At 43.9% G+C, this 12,228-nt stretch overlaps 1 protein-coding gene across 6 annotated transcripts in view; it reads left to right on the top strand.

The window, feature by feature from the left end:
- The window catches only part of Lnx1 (ligand of numb-protein X 1), a 166,805-nt gene that overhangs the window by 130,294 nt on the left and 24,283 nt on the right, over window positions 1-12,228 (top strand). For all 6 annotated transcript variants that reach the window (XM_071614279.1, XM_071614280.1, XM_027938160.3 and 3 more), the window contains 2 exons: window positions 2,398-2,600; window positions 5,214-5,585. In XM_071614279.1, coding sequence (XP_071470380.1) covers window positions 2,398-2,600; window positions 5,214-5,585 — 575 coding nt within the window. The remainder of the gene's footprint in view (window positions 1-2,397; window positions 2,601-5,213; window positions 5,586-12,228) is intronic.

The following is a 12,228-nucleotide window of genomic DNA, read 5'->3' as shown; positions in this document are numbered from 1 at the left end:
GGTTGAAAGGTGGAACCTAAACCACCATATTTATTATGCCCTCAGAAGGTTCTTGAGGAGGTACATTATGCCCCTTCTTTCTTACTTACTTATGACCACCCCTTACCCTGTGTGTGTTCTCTTCCTGTGTCTCTGTTTCTGTGTGTGTGTGTGTGTGTGTATTTGTGCGCGTGCGCTCAAACTAATCTGAGACTCTTACGGTCTTGTACGTACTTTACCTCTTTTCCTCACCCTACTGCTATTATTATGAGACCTCAAAGTACCCATTCAAATTGCTTAGCTCAGTGCCACTGTACAATGAACTCACTGTAAACAATAATAATTGTCAAATACTTTGGTCCTCTGGGGAGCGTGCAATTTTGAATAAATTCTTTTCTTTCCAGACTAATGCAAGTTTGACAGTTCAGAAATGACTTTAATGCATTGGAGTCACTAGGGTCTCGCTGGTGTGGCTCTAATTAACATCAGTTACTACGAGTGTGACTGGGTCTGTCCTTTCAGACTATGAAAACAGATGTCCTTGAGCGGTTTAGGTTTGGGAGTATGGTTTTTGTAACTCTGTTGGGAATGAGGTAGCAAGGGAGAGGACAGAGGGAGGGAGGATCCGCAGCTTTGATGATTATTTCCAAATCTTTCTTTGCTCAAAATAATTTTTTTAAGAACTCGCCATTCCCTTGTTCCTAGACATGTCCTGACAGTTGCTGTGGGGTAGCCCACCTAACGGAATCAGAGTAGCTGAAACACTGATTGAACTCAAACACCCAAGTACTGTTAGCACCAGAACCGACAGATTAAGACAGCTACTGGCTGCTTTATAGCAAAGCCAGTCATTTCCATTAAATTAAATCTGAGCGGAGTTTAAGGGCACACATTTACAATGTCTCAGGCTTGCTCTGGCCACTAAATTACCTTGTTAACCATGCTCTGTAATACTTAGAAATAACTGTGATTTTTTTTTAATGTATGGTTCCTGGAGAGTTGGGTTTATTAGGAAAAATGGACTGAAGTCATAGATTTTGAAAATAGTCACAAAAAATGGATTATCTAGAATCAGGCCTGCAGTGTTCCAGTTTTCCAGATGACAACATTAAAGGAGATTCTCAGGGTAAAGACAGCTGTGAGCAGCTGCAGGAGGCAGAAGCTCGTCCCTCTGCACCCTAACTTCAGCCTCAGGCTACCCAGGAGAGCCACTCTTCCTGCCTGATCTGGAGGCTGGGTCCCAGCACTTAATGGTTTCTCCTCCATACACTTCAATTCAAGCTGAAATGGAAAAGTGTGCCCCTGCTGGGTTATGGTTCCTTAGGACAAGTCCCTGTGGCTTCTTACCTGGCTGTGAATACCTGGTTCCAGGAAGCCTGATGGAGGCAGTCAGCAGTCAGCAGGGGCACCAGGTTCAGACCTGGCTCTGAGGGTCACCTGACTGTGCAGCCCCCAGCTAGTTGGTTCACTTCCCCTTTCTGCTGGAACAAGCTAAGGAGCAGAAAAGGCCGTACAGCCACCATCTTAGCTGCTTCTCTTTACCTGGTCATAGCAGGATGGGAAGGGGTAGGAAAGAGGGAACTACTAAAGGTTTCATGGGGAAAGCAGATTCTGCAGCTAAAAAAAAAATAAATAAATAAGTTTGGAAACACCAGCCTACATAATCATTAAATCTCCTTAGCTCTGAATCCAGTGATTGAGGCAGATCAGGGACGAACCTCCAGAAGCTAAGCCTTGGACTCTTCTTACTTATGAAATAGCTCTTGTGACTTTAACTATTGAAAGTGGCATCTGACAGAGAGGATTGATGATTCCCCCAACCCTAAAAAGCCGGGTCTTGAGAGGAAAGAATCCTTAAAATGATCAAAGAAGGCAGAAGAGCAGGTTTGTTTTATTTTTGTCCTTAAATCAGCAGGTGCTGACACTGCAGTCCATTCTGTAAAAGATGTTCCTTCATTCGCTCATCCATTCCTGTTCACCCAGTAAATATCAGCAGAAGACTCTTGCATGCAGAGATCTGTACACAGAACCAAGGAGAAGCCAGAAATCAGGCCCTCAAGGATTTTGGTGTCAAGTGGGCAATATAAGAAAGGGGCATGAATATCCGTAATAGAAGGTTGAATGCCATAAGAAATAGAGAGAAAGGCTTACAGGAAATGGCATGTTTAGAGAGAGCAAGGGAAAGAGGGATCAGGGTAGAGTGTAATTGGAAGGGATCATTTCATGCAGCCTTGTAGGAAAAGTTGGTTTTAGGCCCAGGATGAAAAGCATTCCAGCAGAGCAACTCACCCTGGCACCAAGGGAGCAAAAGTAGAAAACATACTCGAGAAACAATGAACAGTTTAATTTGGCAAAAAAAGCGGTTGGAAATGCCCCTGGGTGGTTGTCTTAAATAAATACTATCTTTGCCCATTTCAGTCTTTCCAAGGCTGTATCACCTGATTCCAGATGGTGAAATTACCAGCATCAAAATCAATCGAGTGGATCCCAACGAAAGCCTCTCCATCAGACTTGTGGGAGGCAGCGAAACCCCACTGGTCCATATCATTATCCAACACATTTATCGTGATGGAGTGATTGCTAGAGATGGCCGGCTGTTGCCAGGAGACATCATCCTCAAGGTAGAGACTGTGGCTGTGGGGCTGTGACAAGGCCCTTCCTATAAAAACCCTTCAGAGCAGATGATGGATGGATGTGGATGGACGGTTGAATGGACGGATGGGTAGGTTGGTGGATGGATGGCCAGACAGATGGGTGGGTGGATGGATGGTTGGATGGACGGATGGACAGGTGGGTGGGTAGATGGGTGGTTGGATGGTTGGTTGAATGGATGAGGAGAAAATAGCAAAATAAATGTGGACATTCATTTTCCATAGTTGTCATATGACTCTTCATGTGAGATTTATCATAATTGAGAAAGTCTTTCATTCTCACTCTCTTTCCCCTTCCAGTTTGTAAATATTTCTGTTCCTGTATTATTTTCTCTATTTCCTTCTCTCCTCTCTTTCTTCTCCCTGCTACTTTTTAATCTTCTTTCCCCTTCTCTACCTCTCTTTTTCCCCCTCCTTCTCCTTCAGCATTTAAGTAATATAAAACTGGAACATATATTTTCTTAAATTATTTTTAGAGCAGATTAATGGAACATTTTGTGTTTTATCTAATCACATCCAGATATTCTTCTAAAGTAAATTTCCTATGGTTTAATGGTTCTCCATGAAAATAAAAACAATCCCTCAGCTATTTTTACCAACTCAGAGACATTGCAGGGGAGACACATGGAGGAGTGAGTTGTCTTGGGTACACTGTCCGCCAAGACTTGGGTGAGGAGAGGGACTTCAAGGAGGACTTTTCAGGAGAAAGGATAAAGTAAGAGTTGTTTATCAGACAGAAGTCAAATGTGTGCCAGAAGTGACGAGGGATCCCTCCCTTCCTGATACTCAGATAACGGCTGCATCCCTCCCCTTCTAGGTTGCTAAGGGACAAGCTCTTGTCACACTGTGAGCTGTTTGTTTGGCAAACTAATTGGAAGAAGAGGAGAAATAACTTAAAGCAGTTATTGCAGAAATGCTGACATTCCCACTGGCCTCTGAGGTGGGAAGCAACCCCAGGGGGCCGCCAGCAGTGCAATCTGCAGTGCTCTGCATGGCTTCCTCCCCAACTAGTGGAAACTCTGCTGCCTGGGAGGGCTGCATAAGAAAACATTTTGATTCTTGTGGTCTTCAGCTGGCACTTGCAGGCAAAAGGGCTGCCAGCACTCTTTGCAGGCAACCCTGACCTCTTGGCCTGGGTGTAATGGGGAAAGCAGGCCCCATACTCTGCTCACCTGTGCTTGGACAAAGGTGGCCTGTGTTTGCATGGGGAGCCCCTGCTCTTCTCTGGAGCTGTAGCAGAGAACGGGTGACTGTCCCTCAGGAAGGTTTTTCCGAAGCTCATTCCAAGGCGCCTCTAACAATTGGCTGCAAGTACAAGAAATCTTACCAAACTCGAGAAATTCAAGAAGGCTGTGGCTCCTTCATGGGCCCCCTCCTCAAGAAATGAGTGCAGGGCTCCTCTGAATTGGTTTCTTCCAGAGAGGTGCCTAACGCTGGGGGCTGCAGCCCCCAGGCAGGACCTGCGAGCTGGAGTAATTAAAACCAGAAAGCCTGCTGCAGCAACAGCCCTGCATGCTGTTATGAGAGGCACAAATGGGAGGGCCAAGCTTAAGTAGGTGAGGTGAGCTAGCCTTTCAATAAGGGAGCCCAGAAACTTCCTTTCACGTTGGTGTGTTTGAAATTGTATAAGGACTTCTCCCCACATTTTTGCTGGGGGGAAGCACAGACAAGATGAGCACCTTAGTGTCTTCACACACACACACACACTATTACTTTCACTACCACACTCACACACTTGGAAACAGACTCATGCACACCACTTAGACACTTGTCACACACTTATACATACACCCTCATGCACATATGCACATTCTCAAACACACATGCACTATCACTTGTAACAATACTCACGCATATGCACACGTGCACACGTTCAGATTTATATATTCTCTCTCTCTCTCTCTCTCTCTCTCACACACACACACACACACACACACACACTCACAGAGAGAGAGAGAGAGAGAGAGAGAGAGAGAGAAATGGGAAAAAGAAGTTCCAGTATGGGTGACCAGGGAGAAAAATCCAACTGAAGAATTTTGAAAAGAAAATGTCAACTCAGCTTGGTTTAAACGGCCATCAATGTTATCGTTTGGGGCTGGCGTAGAGTTCAATGGCAGAGCATGTGCTTAGCATGCATGAAAAAAATCACAAAAAAGAATAAGAGTTTAGTTATGTAATCATTTGACAAAGCTGGATGGGAAGATTCCTTTTCTTTTGTCTTTTCCTACTTTTTCTTTCTTCCCTCCCCTCCTACCAGCTAAACTAAGCTTGGAAGGCAACAGAAATGAAGGTTGGAACTCAGTAAATAAATGGGCAGCCTGTGTGAGGACAAGTTTGTAGACAGAGGGTGCCCACTCACAGAGGCCTGAAAGGTACCATGGGAAGATGGGGATTTTTGGACACAGGATAAGGGGAGAGCCTGGGAAGTCTCTAAGGGAGCAGCACCCTGGGTCTTCTGAGGTCCTGGGCCTTTAACTTCTTTAGTGTTGCAGCATCTCACCCAGGGCCCTGAACAGGTGAGCGTGGGCCTCTGCGGAAGGGTGATGGCAGGGGTTATTGACTGCAGATGCTCCATTCCCCCAGGTCAACGGAATGGACATCAGCAACGTCCCCCACAACTACGCCCTGCGCCTCCTGCGACAGCCCTGCCAGGTACTGCGGCTCACCGTGCTGCGAGAGCAGAAGTTCCGAAGCAGGAGCAATGGACAGGTGTTGGACTCCTACGGACCTCGGGATGACAGTTTCCATGTGATTCTCAACAAAAGCACCCCCGAGGAGCAGCTGGGAATAAAACTGGTGCGCAAAGTGGACGAACCTGGGGTGTTCATCTTCAATGTGCTGGATGGGGGCGTGGCGGACCGACACGGCCAGCTAGAGGAGAACGACCGCGTGCTGGCCATCAATGGACATGACCTCCGATATGGCAGCCCAGAGAGCGCGGCTCATCTGATTCAGGTGGGTCACAGTCAGAACCCCCCAGCTTGAGCAGAGCATGTGCCTCCCTTCAGACAGTCTAAGTGGAAGGGCCAGGGTTGCCAAAGCTTCCGCCCAGGTAAGAACCTATGCAAGCAACTGATGTGCCTTGGGGTCTAGTGCATTCCCTGTGCATTGTTCCAGATGCAACTGAACGCATGCAGCTGTGTGTTGCAGCCTCACAAGGTTAAGGTCACCGAAGGTTAGCAGGGTCAAGTCATCTTTGTACCCAGTGTGTTAGATGCAGACCTAGGAGTCATTCCCATACCTCTGGAAACCTCCAAGACAGCCTATCGTATTAACTCCCTCAAGAAAGAGTTCACAATAGCCTGACAGTGCACTAATACATTTTTCTGATCGGTGTGATTTCATTTAGATGAGTGTGCATCTTATTGACTGTGGTTGGATCACCATGGAATTTTCTTCCTTTTCTTTTTTGTAATTAAACTTTTTATTTTGAGATAATTCTGGATTAATAAAAAAAAAAAAAACAATAATTCTGGGTTGTTGTAAAAGACAACACAGAGGAATCCCTTATCCACATTTCTCTTTTCAACAGTGTTAACATCTTGCAAAACCCTGGTACAGTATCACAACCAGGCTGTTGACACTGACATATCAAGATGCAGAATATTTCCATCCCCACAAAGATCCTTATGAAAGTGATCCTTTTATAGCCACATCTGCCTCCCTCCTACCCCGCCTCCTCCTCACCCTTGGCAACTGCTCATCTGTTCTCCGTTTCTGTAATTTTGAATTTTAAATTTTTTAGATATATCATACAGTATATAAGCTTTTGTGATTGACTTTTCTCACTCATTTGAATTTTCTGAAGATTCCTTCAGATAGTTGGGTATCTCAGTAATGTTGCCTGAGCTGACAGCTTTATTCTTAAAGGGACAGATATTCTTCTGAGCTCTTGGGTTCTAACCCATTCATTCCCTTCACTTATCAAACATGTATTAAGTTTCCACTGCTAACCTGGCCCTGGGTTAGGTGCAGAGAACAGGCAGGTGTTGCTCTCCCCAAGGAGCCCACTCTCTGACAGGGTGGACTTTCTCTTCACAACTGTCATATGGTGTGATAGTTCTGCCATGGAGAACTAAAGTCCGGCTGGTGCAGGTGCTGGAGAGATCTTTGCTGAGATGGGCCTACCTAGGAATTCTTTGTGGCAGAAGAAAGTCTTGAACTGGAGCTTTCAGGAATGAGCAGAAGTTCTCTAGGTGGATAAGCAGCGAGAATCATTCTAATGAGATACAACACAGAAGAACGTTTCCCTCTGTCCCATCAGAGTAATGGCTAATACCTGAAGCCTAGTGGGTTCAAAATAGCAGCAAATACACAAGGAAGAAGTGGGAGGCAAGGGCCAGGCCATGGAGAGCATTATGAGCCAGGCTAAGGCCAAGAATAACCCCAAAGCCATGGAATATCATTGGATGGCTCTAGGAAGGAAGGTGATGTGAATCTTCCAGAAAGATCTGTCCTCAGAGAGATAGACAGTCAGCAGCAGAATCTGAACCCTGCAGGGCTCAGAGCTGCCCTCAAGACTTGATTGATCATCAAGCACTCATGCTTCCCTCTCCCCTTGGCACCTACTCATGGACTTCTTCCAAGGGACAGCAACTCTGATCATAGTTGTGTGTGTGCTTATCCCTCTTCTTCAAGGAGAATTGAGCAGTACATTGTATATTTGCCAGTTGAAACCTGGGCAGCCAGGGGCAGAGGGTGCATGGGGACTTGCCCTATTCCCTCTGCTCATGAGGGCAGGAAACACACCTGGTGCCTGGGCCCTGAGCAGTGGCTCTTGGTGGGAGTCCCAGTTCCAAGGTAATGCTCAGCCCCCTGGATGTTCATTTGCCCAAGAAGGCCTGAGCTCATACCCTGTGGAGGAGGTGGAGGAAAAAAGCAGGGTTACCAGAGGCATATCCTCTCGGGGTTTACACCAGAATTCAAATTACCTGGCCCCAACATCTCTGACCACCACACTTACTTAGCTACATGTCTACTTGGTATCTAAAGTAAATGTCTAGCCAGGGGCAGTGGCACCCACCTGTAATCCCAGTGGCTCGGGAGGCTGAGGCAGGAGGATTACTAGTTCAAAGTCAGCCTCAGCAAAAGCAAGGCGCTAAGCAACTCAATGAGACCCTGTCTCTAAATAAAATATAAAATGGGGCTGGGGATGTGGCTCAGTGGTTGAGTGCCCCTGAGTTCAATCTCCAGTACCCATGAATAAATAAATAAAGTTAATGTCTAAAGACATCTCAAAATTCATGTCCAAAACTGATCCCTTGACTTCTCCACACTCCATCCATGGTCAAACCTTCTCCCCTTTCTTCTTTCCAGTCTCCAGAAATGGTGCCATTTCCCCAGTTACTTGGCCAAAAGGAGTCTTCACGTACTTGAGCATCCTTCTCTCCCAGTTCATTTCTCACCACCTCCGTGGCCTCCATCAGCCAGGCTCGCCCACTGCAAGAGCCTCTTAACCAGCCTCCTTGCTTCCGCACTCAATTGCAGAATGACTTCTTTGCAAAGCCACTCTCCTGCTCTCAGCCTTCTGGGCCTTCTCAAGATAATCAGGTTAAAATTACAAAGCCTTGGCATGGTGGGCAGACACAGACATACTCTGGCCTTTCGTTCTCTCTCCAGATTCATTTCTCAAGCAAAGGGGAGAATTTCTGGTATTCTCTACTTAGTTTAACCATTTTTAGCTGCATTGCTTTCTTCCCACTCTGCACATATTTCAAGAAGTTTTCCACCTCCGAGCCCAAGTTCTTGCTGTCCCTCTGCCTAGAAGAATCTTTTGTAGAAAATTCATGTCTGTCAGACTCACCCCCATACCTCATTCAAGTCTCCCCTTCTCAGAGAGCCTTCCCTGACAATCTCACTTAGAATAGTGGACCTGTCACACACAGAGTCCGTCATCTCACCTATTTTTCTTTCCTACCAGCTGTTTTATGATTACCTGCCAGTCTAGGGTGGCATAATATGGTGGAATGTTGTATTCCAAGCACTTAGCCCAGTGCCTGGCAAGAGCAGGCACTCTAATAAGCATTTACTTACGGTTTGAAATTTTTGTTGAATTTGAAAAATGGAGTCAAATTATAAATCTGTAAATGTATGAAAGGGTTAGGGTTAGGGTTAGGGTTAGGGTTAGGGTTAGGGTTAGGGTTAGGGTTCCACCTCACAGGGACTTGTTTTTAAACCATTTTACCAGAGAACAAGAAGTGCATCTACTTTTACATGCTATTTTTCCCCAAGATATAATCTCTCCTTGGATTTGTTCACATTATTGTTTGAGAAGCTTCTGTGTACCCAGAGATGTGCAATATAGTGACAAACCAGACTGACGCAGTTCCTGGCCCTATAGCGCTTGGAACGCACCCGTTCTTGACTCTGATCTCAAGTATAAGTCAGCATGAGATGTGTGGCTCTAGTCTGCATAAGCCAGTAGGTGAAAACACAAAATAGACCATGTGCATGAAAAAGAGTCTGTTTTATTTTTCCCATCAAGGAACTCCATTCTTAGCATTATTTTTTCTCTCCCAAAAGGAGAACTTTTAGGAGATCATCAAGGTTTCTTTCACGTTACATTGTTAGCGCCCTCTGCAGGTCAATTAAGGGAACTCACATTTTGAACATGATCTGTTGCCAACTGTACTTCGCAAGAGGCAAAGGAAAAGCTCTTACTCATGTTATTTGGAAAAACCTTGATTGCATGTGGCAATCTACTTTTGTAGATTAATAACAGAAGAGCAAAAAAATTCCCTGAGAAAGTTAATTTATGAAATAAAATCTTGCCTAACAGTGGGAATTCCTAAAAGATTCTTTTGCTTACTAAACAAAGCCAATGTGCTTTATAAGCAGGAAAAGTTTTTCTTTAAAAAAAAAAAAAAAACTAGGGCAAAGCTAGTTGGAAAAGAAATGAAGAAAAAAACAGAATGCTGGAAAAACTCAGCCAAGCAATCTCTTGCTGTTTCTAAAGAATGGATTTTATTTATGTGTTACTTGTAACACACACCAGGCTGGGGGGATTAAACTAAATGCCCTTCAAAGGTTGAGACTCAGATTTCCACCCATTCCTTGGCTCTGCAGCCCTCGTATGTCTACTCCATGAATCACATTTGCCTTACAGAGAAATTCCCAGACAACATGTCCTCTTGACCATGTTCTCTCCCACAGTACCCCACATTCTGCTTTTTTCTGCATTACTTCAGGGAAGAGTTATTACAGAGAGACCGCAACTGTTTTAAATCTGACCAACTTTACATATGTTGAGCCCTGACCTCAGCTTATTCAGCAGCAGCCTGGGTTAACCAGACCCTAGTGTTAGACAGATGGTCAGGCCCCACTGAGAAGAAAAACCTTAAAGAGACAGAAACGTCCAACACAGAGCAGTTGACTTCATGAGTACAAATTGGTTTTTCACTGTTGTTAATTTCTCAAGTGTTTTGAGTACTCTCATTGGACTAACTGTATATAAGAGACAGTGTTTTGGAAACTGTTTGATGTCATACCAAAATAATAGAACAAATAAATAATGGACTAAAGCATTGAGACACAAGGAAGAACAGAAGTCTCAACATCCCACACCTAGGAGGTCAGCATGCATCCACCCCGTTTGCATGAGTCTTTTATTCTGAGAGGTATGCCTATTTTGAGATGCTTTCATTTCTTGGCAATTCTAGATTCATGTATACATATTTATTTAGAAAGCAAATATAATTCATGTATATAATTAATAAAGAAAGAAGGTAATTGTGAATTTCAAACTTGAGCATCCCTCTTGTGGCTTTTGTCTTTTGACAACCCCAGACTTGATGTAGACACTAAAAAAAATTCTTAACCGTTAGTAGAGATGATAAAACGAGGGGTTTTCATGAATACTGACATGTGCTTTTGTTCTTCAGAAGAGTTAATATTTAAATGGAGAGTTATTTTATTAAAGAAAAACTGACAACCAGGCACTTCAGACTTTTAAAAAGAATACAACAGGGCTTTAGACAAAGCCAGAAGGCAAGTAATATCATATTACCTAGGTTTATTCTAAATCCATGAGTTCTGCTACATACCTGGAAAAAAAGAAAAGGCAAAACTTTTGCAGTAATTTAAACATTCAAGTCCCGTGGAGCCAGTAAGAATCACCAGTGAAATAAGACCTGATAGGTCTATGTGTGACTTCTACATATCAGCCGAGCTAATATGGAATCCAATCCCTACTAAAATTGTCTTTCCATGGTACTATAGTAAATTTAATACACATAGACTAAACTATACATAGATTCTTAAAGCTCCTTTAGCTGAATTCTCAAGGTCCAAATGATTTTTATATACAGCTCCAAATTCCATGTGTTTTTTGAGAAATTGTGCCTTGGTAAGTTGTACAGCTTTCCGACCTAGAATTTTATAAATGCAAATCTTAGGCACAGCTCTACACTGAATGTTAAGGAATCTGGACACTTTACTACCCTTTCTCCAATACACACATCCTCCACATGCATATTTTTGTTTTGCTTTTTTAAAAGACTAGGGATTGAACCCAGGGGCACTCTACCACTGAGCTGCATCCATAACCCTTTTAAAATTGTTTTTATTTTGAGACAAGTTCTCCCTAAGTTGTCCAGGCTAGCTTCAAACTTATGATCTTCCTGCCTCAGCCTCCTGCATAGCTGGGATTATAGGTGTGTACCACTGCCTACTGGCCACATGCACTTTCTCTTTTTTTAAACCATGGAACAGAGTTGATCCTGCAAGTAACCTCTAGACACTTTAAGAGAAATGGTGTTTAAGGCAGAGGAGTAGGTTCACTCTATGGACTCAACAATCAGCAGATTCAGCAACGCAGGAACTAAATGCTTATTTTGAGTTTGGAACTGACATCCATATGACCCTGCCTAAGTCACCATCTGTACTATCATCATCATTAATTTCTTTATACCTTAAAGATGTGTGTTTCTGGGAATAGGGGGTGAGCTACAGTACACTGGAAAAAATAAACCAAATTGCTATCCTAATTTTCTCTTGCTACCCTGGTCAAATCCAAAAATCTTTTCCCCACTTTTTCCTCAAACCTCCTTAATTTCCTTTCTCATCATCCAAACTCTAATTGCTTTTCATTCACTGAAAGAGATGCCACCTCTGTAGCCATTCATGAATTGCCTTTATAATGTGCCAGGCCCTGTGCTAGATGCTAAAATTTTCAATGCTAAACAAATCCACACATACCAGATTTGGTTTCATCAAGCTCATTTTATAGGGAACATCAACTTGCCACATACCATTAGCTTATTCTCGAGTTATATTTCTGAAGTTTCCAATTCTTTGCTCAATGGGAAGGATTCCTCCCACCCCAGAAGTTCTCTTGCTCCCTGGAGAGAAGGGTAAGGGCCAGGACCTTGTTCCAATCCTTGTTGTGTAGTATGTAGTATGTGATGCAGTCAGTAGGAGTGACTGAACTCTGTTGTTTTTCTAGCTTATCATTTGGGTCTGATGCCTCTAGTTGTCCATATTGTCATGTAAGGCCTGTGTCCCATCCACGGTTTCAGAGGTAGGCCGAGCTGCTAGAATGTGTTGTGTGGTGCAGTCCTGTCTGTTATCTTTTAATTAATCAATAATGATCAAGACAGGA

This window comes from Marmota flaviventris, chromosome 7 (assembly GCF_047511675.1).
Source record: "Marmota flaviventris isolate mMarFla1 chromosome 7, mMarFla1.hap1, whole genome shotgun sequence".
NCBI classification, from domain to species: Eukaryota; Metazoa; Chordata; class Mammalia; order Rodentia; family Sciuridae; genus Marmota; species Marmota flaviventris.
The sequence above is the reverse complement of the archived record's forward strand: the minus strand, read 5'-3'. Positions and strand labels throughout refer to the sequence as shown.